The sequence below is a fragment of the Eumetopias jubatus genome, unplaced genomic scaffold (assembly GCF_037043125.1).
Source record: "Eumetopias jubatus isolate StellerSeaLion01/CBP00866 unplaced genomic scaffold, mEumJub1_p1.0 scaffold_6, whole genome shotgun sequence".
NCBI classification, from domain to species: domain Eukaryota; kingdom Metazoa; phylum Chordata; class Mammalia; order Carnivora; family Otariidae; genus Eumetopias; species Eumetopias jubatus.
In genome coordinates, this window is record NW_028274812.1 from 51,131,184 (window position 1) to 51,143,835 (window position 12,652).

General features: G+C 39.9%; 1 protein-coding gene across 1 annotated transcript in view; it reads left to right on the forward strand.

Annotated features, from left to right (window-relative positions):
* Positions 1–12,652, forward strand: part of METTL24 (methyltransferase like 24) — a 95,594-nt gene that overhangs the window by 43,244 nt on the left and 39,698 nt on the right. The window contains exon 4 of the mRNA XM_028104214.1: positions 5,778–6,006. Coding sequence (XP_027960015.1) covers positions 5,778–6,006 — 229 coding nt within the window. The remainder of the gene's footprint in view (positions 1–5,777; positions 6,007–12,652) is intronic.

Below are 12,652 nucleotides of genomic sequence, written 5' to 3' on the forward strand. Positions count from 1 at the left end.
TGTGAAGTTAGGTTGAAAATGAAAATCAGATCCTTTTCAACTTTGAAATGGGGGTAGAATAGACCAATTAAGATAGGGGAAAGTGCTGTACAGGAAGATTATGTTACAGGGAGGGGGAAGAGAAGAGAAAGGAGGGGCTGTGGGTTTAGATGATCATGTCATCTGCCTGACCTCTTTGGCTGGGGCCCGCCCTGTAAGTTTTCTTCTGTGTGAGGTGGAGGGGGAGGATTCGGGGGGAGGAGGGTGGTAGCTAAAGTGAGCGGGGAAAAATCACCTATTTTATCCTGCCTGTCAAAGTTTGTTATTTCAGGGGTAGGCGCGAGAGTGGAAGAGGGAACTTGAGAAGGGATTATGCATAGGTAAATCTTTTTCATCTCTTTTTTAGTTCTCTGGTAGCTGGCACCATGTGGCATAAAGTCTCAGCATGAGACAGAAGAACGTTTGATAGATGACACACGGTTAGGCAACAACCAGTATCTTAGGCAGAAAAGCTGGGACTTCTGGGTGCCATGAGCATTTCAAGAGGAATGAACAAGCTCCAGAGCCAAACATTTTCAACTTGTAATAGTTTAATTCACATAGCCGGAGCTCGTGGTATATATGAATGAGGAATCAGAAAATCATGGACCCAAAGATCCTTTTTAGATAATTTTTTTCCTAATCAGCACCCCACCCCATGAAATTTTAAAGCCATAGATAAACTGCCTGTTTGTGTAATGTGTGTATCTGTGCTTTCTGTGTAAAAAGAGGAAGTTTTCTTGGCTACCAAGAATGGATTTTTGCCACCTTAGGGGTGATATCTTCCCTGTTGAGAATATATGTTTTAGATGAAATCTTGGCATTTCATGCAATGTTATTTAACAAAAACTAACAATTATAACATATTTTTACCCACTATTCAGTGTCATTTGTGCTTTGAAAAACCTATTTCTCCCCCTCTAGTTGTTGCCGGTTTACAGATCTAATCATAATCACCTCAATAATTAGATAATAGATAACCTAATTATCTATTAGATCTCATAATCGATGAGATTTGGCCACTTGGCCAGATTCTCTGGGTCCTGCAGCATTGAAGAATGCATTCCTGAAATTCCTGGGGACACAGTTGTCTTACTTCTTCCCACGCTTATGCCTTCAGTGGTCACAGTTAGAAACCTTCCCTATATCTGCTTTTATTTATTTTTTTAAACAGTTTTGTTGAGTCATAATTCACATACCATACAATTCACTCATTTAAGACATACAGTTCAATGGTTTTTGGTCGCTACAGTCAAATTTAGAACATTTTCATCACCCCAAAGAGGAAGCCATATACCCAGTAATGGTCATTCCCATTTTCTCTCCAACACCTTTCCTGCTTTTCGCCCCTCATCCTAGGCAACCACTAATCTACTCTCTGTCCATAGATTTGCCTATTCTGGACATTTCATATAGATGGAAGCATGCAACACGTGGCCTTTTGTGACTGGCTTTTTTCACTTAGCATAAAGGTTCATCCATGATGTAACATGTATCATTACTTCATTCCTTTTTATGGCCGAATAGTATTCCATTATATGGATACACCACATTTTATTTATTCACTCATCAGTTGATGGACATTTGGGTTGCTTCCACTTTTGGGCTGTTGTGAATAATGTTGCAGTGAACATTCATTGTGTGGTCATATGTTTTCACTTCTCTTGGGGATATTTTTCCTTCTTCCTTCGGTAACAGATCTTGTGAGTTTTGCAGGACACCTGGCACCTTGCTGAAGACTGCATACCCTAGCCTTCCTTGAGGCTGCAAGTGGCCATATGACTAGCTTTGAGCAATGAGATATAGTGAATGTGATGTGTACAACTTCTAAGCCATGCCCTAGGAAGAAAGGGTGTGACCTTCATTCTCCTTGTACTTTTTTTGCTGGCTGGAATGCAGATGTGGTGGCAGGGAATGGAACAACTGTCTTAGATCATGAGATAGAAGCCTTATGATCTACCTTTCTTGCTTCACAGAATAAACATTAAGTAGAACATCCCTATAAAGAGAATTTTCTTTTTTTTTAAGATTTTATTTATTTATTTGACAGAGAGAGAGAGAGCACAAGTAGGCAGAGCAGCAGGCAGAGGGAGAGGGAGAAGCAGGTTCTCCGCCGAGCAGGGAGCCCAATGCGGGGCTCGATCCCAGGACCCTGGGACCATAACTTGAGCCAAAGGCAGACGCTTAACCGACTGAGCCACCCAGGCGCCCCTAAAAGAGAATTTTCTACAGCGAATTCTCTTTCCAGTTAAATAAGAGCAGAAAATGATTTTCTTACAGACTAAATACATTTTTGCTGTAAGTAATAGTTTTGTTTTGGTTATTTCATTATTTTACTATAGTTATTTGTTCAGAAATCTCTCTTCATTACCACCGGTGAGCTTCAGATCAAGCGTTATATTTAATTTATCTATTTGTCTCTGGTGTCTAGTATAGTGCCTTAAACATATTAAAGTGCTTTTTAAAAAATATTTATTTATTTGAGAGAGAGTGAGCAAGAGAGAGAGAGCACAAGCTGGAGGAGGGACAGAAGGAGAGGCAGAGGGAGAAGCATACTCCCCACTGAGCAGGGGGCCTGACATAGGGCTCAATCCCAGGACCCTGAGATCATGACCTGAGCCAAAGGCAGACGCTTAAATGACTGAGCCACCCAGGCACCCCTTAAAGTGCTTTATAAATATTTGTTTATATACACAAATAAGACAGTGAAACATAGCCTGCCCCGTTGCCATGTTGGATACTGTACTATGTATTCTGAGAATTCCAGACCCTACCTAATTTTCTGGTTTTCTCTCACTTGGAGCAACATTTTGTAGATTTGTCTGTCAGCACTCATCTCATTGCTCAGTACTTGGGATTCAGAAATAAGCAGAATATTACACTGTGTGTTAACTAATTTGAATTTAAATAAAAATTTGAAGAAGTACCATTTGAAGAAATGAAAGTAAGAATTATAGACATTGATTCAATGAATGCTGTTTATTACTTTCCAATTTAGTACACTTATGTATTAAGTGTATCTTATTTAGTAATATAAATTACCCCAAAATGACAAATTTCAATATTTTGATGTTATTTAGTGTATCATACACAATAGTTCCTTGCTGTTTGATGATGAATTTAAATATATATGTGTGTGCTTATGATATCTCTAATAGAGAACACTTGTACATGTGTAGAGAATTTCTGGAAGGATACACAAAAAAATGCTGTGATTATCTCTGGAAATTAGTGGCCAAAATTTCTAGAGCTAGAAAACTTTTACTTTTCATTTTATCTATTTCTTTGAACTCTTTCTATGAGTATTGCTATTTTTTATTATAAAAATTAGTTTAAATTGAAAGCATATCAATATATAATAAAGTGCCTTACTAAAAAATTTAGTTACAAAAGTCTATGTGCTTAATTTAATCCTTAAATTTTTTTTGAAGTCTTGATTAAAATACATATTTTAGAATAGAGAATGTTTCCTTGAAAACAATATTGAGAAAATTCACAGAAAGAAATTATTCAAATTTCTCTACTCTAGAAAGTTTATATACAAATTATATTTAATGAGTACTTTTTTTGACATAGTGTTCTCTTAGTAAAGCTACAAAACTGCCATTTTTCATGAGATGACCCATAATAACACTGGTTTGCTCATCTAAGTTTCAACATATTCAATTAAGTGAAAAATCGCTTGGGGCAGGTGAATTTGGCAACATTCTGATCTATACAGAAAGAAATCTGTCTACGAAAAAATGTTTCGTCATTTTTATTCAATTCTTGGACGTATAGTTCATGGCAGGTTTATGAGTTAGCTGTTGCTGTACAACAAATCACTCTAAAATTCAGTAGCTTAAAACCATTATTTATTCTTGCTTATATGTCTCCACATCAGCTGTGCTCCAGTTGATTGAGTCTGGGCTCAGCAGGGAGGCTTCAAAGTGAGGTGGCTAAGGGCAGTTCTGTTTTTCATAGAAGGCTGGAGGTTTGGCTGGGGTACCTCTGCCTCTCATATCTCTTATTGTCCTGAGACAGCAAGCTACCCAGGGTAAGTTTTCATCATGAGGATGATACGAGAGGGTGGATAGAAGTACTTAAAGCCTAGTCTCAGAACTGGCATACTGTCACTCCCTTCCAAAAAGCAAATTATATAGTCAAGCCAAAAAATCAAGGGGCAGGAAAGGACACTCTGCCCATGATGAGCATAGCATGGCAGTAGTATGAAGGAGTGAAGAGTTAGAGCCAGCAAGTCAATCTGCCACACCAGATTAGATCATGGAAAAATTGGGGGGAAACTAGGATAGAGATTACAATGGTCTGAGCTGTGTGGGTTCAATACGAGGTTAAAAATAGGAAACAGGGGAAGCCTGAGTGGCTCGGTTGGTTAAGCATCTGCCTTTGGCTCAGGTCATGATCCCAGGGTCCTGGGATCGAGTCCCTCATTGGGCTCCTTGCTTAGCTGGGAGCCTGCTTCTCCCTCTGCCTGCTGCTCCCTCTGCTTGTGCTCTCTCTCTCTCTCTGACAATAAATAAAATCTTTAAAAATCTATAAAAATAGGAAACAGGATCTGTCGGGTAAAAGGAATGGTAGCATTTGTGAGAGGAGTGCTAAATCTTCTAGCCAAAAGGGTAGAGAGAATTACAGCTGAGGGACAGCAGAGGGTTAACATGCCATGGGTCCAGCAAGGGAAAAAGCAGTGGAGTAGAAGTGAAGGGAAAGAACAAGGCAAATAAGAGTATAGTAAGAATGTCTAGGTGGAGGATTTCTGTACTGGAGACTTATTTTAGTCAACTAAAAGCAGGTCAATAATTGTTAGCCAATGAACTTGTATATTTCCAAATTATGAAATAACTGAGTCAGTAAAGTCTAAGAGAATGAAGCATTTCTGCACTAGGTTCAGGTTTGGTCAACGTATTATAGATGCTCTGAGATTTTGGGATCTTAAATCACATCTAATCATAGTATTTCGGACAAAGAAGCCATAATCACCATTTGAAAAAATAATCCTCTTTCATTTAACTTCATGTTTTTCATCCAAACTGGTGCTTTAATCAAAGTGATGAATATAACTCCACCTAATATGTCTGAGTAATATGACGGAGTAAATTAAAAATGCATTAAGTATATGGATGTTCCACTTGATGTGTTACATACTGGGTACTTAAGAACAACTAATTCATAATTTTTTCCTCCTGTTGATGTGAATTTAGATGAGGTATCTCTTCTATTTCTTGAGTAGAACCACACACAGTTGACCTTTCTTTAGCTGTACTATTTTAAATTACATTCCATTTCTAAGGAAACAGCTGTTGTCTTTAAGTCAGACCTCATGCATCGTGGCCATTAGAACAGAGACAAATTACCTCATTAGTAGACTGCCCCTCTCCCTAAGGGAACTGATCCCGGTGCTTATATTTTTGATGTATTCTGAGAAAACTTCTTAAGATCACTGGACAGTCTTGTTTCGTTGCTGTTATGGTTTAAGCCTTTGTAAAAAATTAATTTGGTATGCCTGTACATGTTTGAACATGTGATTCTCTGGTCTGCATTTAGCAGATGATTTCTCTGCTTGCTTTTTACCCAGAAGCTTTTAGCGCTAATGCTTTTTGTGAAAGAAGAAGGTTTATTGAATGTGTGCAGTTAGCTATGTGTTAAAACAGGAGAAAGCTTGATAAGAATAAGAAAATTGGCCTTAGAATCATTTTGTCAATCCAACACTTTTGCTTCATTATAATTTTCTTGTTATTGATTTCCATCCTCTTTCTTTATAGGCTAGGGAGTGATGATACCCAATTTGAGGTTAGCATGGCCAACAGTGGATGTGAGGTACATCGTTTTGATCCTAGTGTGAAGTCGGCTCATATTCTGGAGAGTCAGCGCCTCTGGTATCACCGCTTGTCTGTCGACTGGCGGGACCCGCATCCAGCTGTGGCTGCCCAAAAACTGCATAGCAACACCAGAAAACTGGGCACCATTTTGAATGAATTTGGGCATCACAAGGTGAGAGTTTTCATTTGATTTCATAATGAAATAAAGTGAACAAACTCATCAACTTAAAAAAAAAATGCAAACCGAGAATTGGATAGTGGAGGATCCAGTTTCAACCTTACTGATGATAACCCATCATTATTTATAGAGTCAGCTCTGTAGACATAGAGTTTTGGCAGGGATCAAGATCTTTAAGTTGATTTGTAGATTGCAGTTGCTGTTGAGTAGTGCTAGGGTTTTGGCCAAGACTGGGCAAGGAAGTAAGAAACCTACTTCTGGCATGGGCTCAGGAGTCCCATTTTCGTTTGGCAATTGGTTTTAAATGTTCAGACAGAGTGAACTACTTATGTCAGTCTCAAATACAAAGTAATCGGGGCCAGGTTTTTTGTTTGATAAGAGATTGCCCATGTGTTGTGTTTCTCACTGTTGTAGCAACTACTTTGAGTCTCCAGGCTCTTGAAGGCCAGAACATATGTATATCTTTGATTAAAACGAACTTTGTAAAATTGAATGGACATTATGTGTGTTGCAACTGATATAATTATGTCAAAAGATGACAAATCTCTACAAGTATCTTATTGTGAATAGATAGCAAAAAGAAACCCAATCTCTGAACCGTGTTCCTTGAAAGCAATTTTTAGTGTAGACCCAAGCCAATTGCATTCTGTAGGCAAATACTAGATAATTCTCCTGAGTGTACTTGGCTTGTGTTTGTTTGCCAACCCTTCTTGGGCTTGGCCTATTTTGCCTTCCTGTTCTCAGTCAGAGATGGCATGTGATTTAGAACACGCCAAAATGGGTGTTTCTGAAAAACAGTGTATATGGAATTCAATTTTAAACTTGAGTTGGCTGCCTGATCTTTAATAAAAGGGCTTTTCCTCTGCTTTGTTCTTTTTCTCCTCCTCCTCCTCCTTTTTTTTTTTTTTAACTCCTTTTAATTGGACTGCAGGAGCTTCTTCAAGAACCACTTCAAAGAATTTGCTGCTCTTCTAACATGTGATTAACTATTGATTTGTATTTTGCTCTGCCATTGACAGTAACTAGCATTGAATAACTGAGAGCCTTAATGAAACGTATATAGGATTTGGGGAGTAAAATCTCCAAACAGAAACTGAAGTGGGAACATTTTTCAGAAATTTATTTTATTTTTGCCATTTGTTACCTTCAGAGACCTGTTTTAAAAAAAAAACAGCTGAAAATTACAGGCTTGATTCTCTAATATGTCAACTCTTGATTATTCAAGGAGCTAGCTACAGATTCTTTGTGTTCATGTGGGACTCTTGTTGCTCCACGTTAATGCTCTTTACACCCTGGCTCTATCTACCCTCACTCTTCAAAGAATAGACCTTGTAGAGACAGCTTTTTTTGATAATATCTCAGCAAAAGTTTTGGTAAATGTGAGGATAAAATAGGGCTTTGAAAAATGGCCTGTGGATATCATTTATCCAAGCCACATTTCCTATGGAAAATGCATTTTCAGATAACCAGGTATGCACCTGAATTGTGTTTGTTTAACTCCATAGGAGTTGCAGTGGGCAAACCTTTATGCTGAGGATGAAGCATGAGATCTTTTATGCTGCCCCTGAGACAGCAGAAATATTTACAGTAGTACCTAAAAAGGATAAATGTTTTAAAGGATTTTTTATATTCCTAAAGCTACTTATTTTTATTAAAAACATTAATAATGACATCTAAAAATAAGCGTTTATGTTATGTGTATTTTACCACAATAAAAAAAACAAACATGAAAGTGATCTGGGTCAGAATTGCCAGGTATATATTTGCTGCTTTAAAAATTCCTTATTGAAGAATTTAAAAGAGACTGATATTCTTTCATAGATTGTTTCTTTTCTTTGCTTTTTTTTTTGCGAATGCTTTAAAACAAAACAAGGAAAATGAAACCCATCAGTGAGTGATTGCTTCCATTAGGAACATGCCTCTAGAAGCTATGTGGTGCCAGATGAAAGGAAACTTCATTTCTGGCCTGCAGCAAGCAAGGTCTGTTTTCATTTTTCTGCATGTGTACAGACACTGGTAAATAGGATGTGGCTCTGGCAGGGCAAGCAAGTAGAACACGAACACGCACACACACACACACACACACACACACACACACACACACACGTCTGTGCTTGAGTCTTGCCTTCTTCACTCATTTCTTCTGCTAGTGACTTTAGAAACCAGGGGGGTTTTTGTTTGTTTTATTTTCACCTCATGATGTTAAACTGTTTCATATAGTTGGGTGATGTTTTCCAGGTGAGGCTGTGATTTTTCTTCTTCTTCTCTTTATCCATCCCTAGATTCCAGCCACTCAGGCCAAAAGGAAAGGCAATACTCTTGAGACGGTGACAGAAAGATGCATAGGGCTTCTGTTCTGCTTTTAGAACTCTTTGGTAATTTTAATTTCCAACTGTAAATCAAAAACATTTCTAAAGCATCTGGTGAGAGCAGCTGCATCAGCAAAAGCAGGAGAACCAGAAGCCAGTCTGTCAGGGAGTAAGATCACCTGGATCCAGCATTAGTAATGATGAACTGTCTTCTTGCTCATGTGCTTGTTGCTGTAAACGATGCATAAGAATTTTTCCAGAATGGGACTAGAAATAGTGAGTCTGAAGTTTCTGCTCATATTAATCACACCGTATGCTTTTTTTTTTTCCCTAAAGTCTGTATCACACAGAGTATCCTAAATGATCCAGGCTGATTAATGAGAAGTTTTTACTTTCGGTCTTTACCATGCTGTTGATAGTATGAGTAACAGGACTGCCTTAGAGTTTACCTCTGGAAGGTCAGTGATTTAGGTTTGAAGCACCCATTCCCTCCTTAGTTTTTGGCACTAGGAGGGAGAGTCATTTAACTGCTCTGGTGCTCCGTTTGATTGCCCGTGTAATGGGGACCATGATACTCCCTAAATGGATTGCTTTTGAGAATTAGATCAGAGAACACAGTGTGATTTAAAAATGATTCTAGGGGTGCCTGGGTGGCTCAGTAGTTAAGCGTCTGCCTTTGGCTCAGGTCAGGATCCCAGGGGCCTGGGATCGAGCCCCACATCGGGCTCCCTGCTCGGCGGGAAGCCTGCTTCTCCCTCTCCCACTCCCCCTGCTTGTTTTCCCTCTCTCGCTGTGTCTCTCTGTCAAATAAATAAATAAAATCTTAAATAAATAAATAATGATTTTAAATTCAAAGACTTTTAATTAACCATTTCAGGAAGTCTTTACAAAATTTTATAGAAAACATTTTCTGTTTTCTCTCTTTCTTTGTTTTCAGGGAAAATATATCAGATTTCCCTGGAAATTGATAACCGCACCTAATTCCACTCAAGAGTTTTTAATGAAAGCTTTGTGCGAAACTGAAGGGCAACTGGTTCTTCAGACAGGGTCGTAGAGAATTGTTATTGTTTGCTGCTCTGGGGCACTGAACAGCCTTGCTGGCGATTGTGTAGAAAGTAAACACTGTGTTGTAGAGAAATTAAATAAGCGGCTGAGAATTAATACAGAGCAGAAGTGGGGGGCGGGGCCTCGGGCTGCGGGTCGGACGACAGGGTGGAGCTGGACTAAAGCTGCTCAGCGCCGGGGGGGGAGGGGGGGTCGTCCCCGGGTGGGGACGCTGCCTGGGGCGGGGTGTCCGCAGGGACCCTCATTGGAGGGGCGCGGCCTGAGTCCCTGGGCCCGGAGCCCGCCCCGGATCACCAGACCTCACGTCTGCTGTGTGGTCCCTGGTTTGGAGAGGAGGAGCGCTTTGAAATTGAACTACAAGAAGATTCCCTTTTCTTTTGCTTATCAGATGGACAAATATAAACAAGATGTTGATACCGCCCTAGAGTGAATACTCATGCTTTGCTGGTGGAAATGGAAAATGATAGACTCAGGAAGAAAATTTCACCACATGTGTATATTATGTCGCTCTTCATTCCTGGAAATTTTCTTTGCCTTAAATTCTATTTTGTTTGCTATAAGTTCTGCTCTACCAGTTTTTGTTTTGTTTTGAGTTTTTTTTGATAAATATGTGAAATGTCGTTCTAGATTCCTTTATTTTCATTATTATTATTGTTATTATTTTAAAATATAGTTTAATTTATGTCCTTTGTGTTCTCCTTCTCTGACAATTTGCTCTTTTCGGTTTGGTTTGGCATAGGGGGGGTACATCTTCCTTTTATACTTTTCTTTAAGTCAACTTTAAACTGATTCACCTTTCTTAGAATTATCTGGAGAAATAATACCAATGGACTCATGAGTAAACTGGCTTAATTATGTTTTCTAATACATATTAAAAATACCTAACAAACAAAAGATTTTGAAATGCTTATTTGTATGACCTAAACCATCTTTCATCCCAGTATGGCTCATATTAATGTATATATGAATCACCTGGGGAATCTAATTAAAATGCAGATGTTGATTCTGAAGTTCTGGGGTGGGACCTGAGATTCTGCACTCCTAGCAAGCTCTCAAGCTCTGCTGAGGCTGCTAGTTGGGGAACCATACCTTGAGTAGCAAGGCCTGTACCACAGTCTGAGAAACACAGGAACAGAGGATATGTACTAGTAATTTGTGTCCCCCCCCCCCCCCCAGAGGCCCAGCACTGGACCACTTTATGTCCTATTTTATTTTATTTATTTTATTTCAGTAGGAGAGAGAAAGCACAAGGGGAGGACAGAGGAAGAGGGAGAGAGAGAAAAACCCATGCCGACTCCACCCTGAGCGTGGAGCCAGGCGTAGGGCTCCATCCCAGGACACTGTGATCAGACCCAGCCAAAACCAAGAGTCTGCTGCTCAACCGACTGGGCCGCCCAGGTGTTCCTGGACTACCTTGTGTTCTAATGTCCTCCACCCTCAGCCTGAGTCCCTGCTAAGGGTGGTATGAGGCACAGATGATGTGCTATGCTCCAGACCATTTTTCCATTCTCATGCCAGCATGTACCAGATTCCTGTTTCAAACTTGCTGGTTTCTTGGAACAATTTTTTTTTTCTCAGGAGGGAAGCTCCTTTATAAAAATGTCTCCCAGTGTTCTCCCATACCAGTTCAAGGACCAGACATGCCCAAGTCCTAGGTGACTAATGGTTTACCCTCCAGCTAGATCTCTGTGTCCCAGACGTATGTTCCTAACTGAGGGGTATATGGCTTAAGAGCAGGGATTTCATTGTGTGGACTCCCATCCCAACTACCTAGTGAAGTGCTCAGTAAGTATGTAGGATACTTGACCTGACTTTCTACCCAGTATCTTCCTAAATAAAACGTGCAGTGTATCGAAGTTTGAATGCTTTAGCTTTTCACACAGACCCACCACAGAATTAATAAGCAGCAGCTAGAGCATCCAGAGGCCTTAGCCACTGATGTTCAGAGTATTTGGGTGGAAAACACCAAGATATGTTATGGTGAAGGTAGAAATCCAGGTGACTCTTTTAAGGCCCAGTGCAATCTTCCGTTTAGACTTGTTTATATTACTTTTTCAAAGAGAGGTGTGTATCTTTCTGTGTATTTGAAGGCAACTTCGTCTTGCAAAAATGCTATTTAATCATGACAAGGCTGTTTCTGTGAAATAAGCCAGTAGCAATTTAGGAGTAATGCGTCAGCTATGCTCCTGAGTTGCAATTTGAAATGCAGAGATATTTTTCTGTCTCCATCAATCTATAGTGGACCCAAAGGACAAACCATCTTGAGAACGTGGGTCTAGAACTTCTGCGTTCAACATGTAGAAAATGAGTTTTGGCTTTTTACCCTTTTTCACTTATCTATAATGGTGAGATTTGCTGTGAAGCAAATTTCTGTGTTCTTAGTGACTTTTTGAAACATTCAGTATTTAGCTAGCATGTAGATTATAAAGCCTGTTTAAAGAATGAGTTAGGTGCATCTGGATCTAGCGGTGGTTTGTGTTTTCCTTGGGCGGAAGCCATGACTGGCGAAGTTGTGTGTGAAAGGTGCTCTGGAATCCAGAGACCCACTCCCACCTGCACAACCCAGTGATTCTCAGATTGCATTGTTAGACTTGGTAACACTGGAAAACAAACCAAAAATAACAGCACAAGTAAAGAATCCCATCACCTAAGGACCTTGATTAAAACTTCGAACTCAGAACCAACCTTAGAGAGATTCTCACTTAGCTGGTCTGGCATGGAGCCCAGGGAGCTGGCCATCTGCTCCCTCAGGATTCCTTTGGCTCTCCTTCCCAGCTCTAACCCAGGTAATAGAAAGATCACCCTGTGAAGAGCCTCAGCATGTAGAGAGGCCTCTAGTGACTCAGCCTTCCATTTGCAAATCCGCCCCCCTCCTGTGCATAAAACCCTTTAAACAAGAACGGGGTTGAGAGGCTGTGTGCTTCTGCAGCCTCCTTCTCTGTCTCTTCACCGAGTTCCTGTGTCCTCTGTGCTTCAGTGTTCCCTATGAAAAGGTGTGGGATATGAACCGCTACCATTTGAGGAGGGTTGTGCAGGCAAACATTTTCATGTTGGTGAGAGAAATGAATGAAGAATTTTAAGGAGACCAGAATTATGATTTTATGTAAAACAAAGCATTTTGATTGAGTGTTGCATCTTTTGAGATTTTCAAAGGCACCCGGAATTATTACAAAAGGGGAGGATTTCACTCAGAGAGGAAACGAGCCTCCAGCGAGCTGGCATTTGGTTTTCTTCACTGCTGTGTACCAGGGGTGGGTATATTTGTC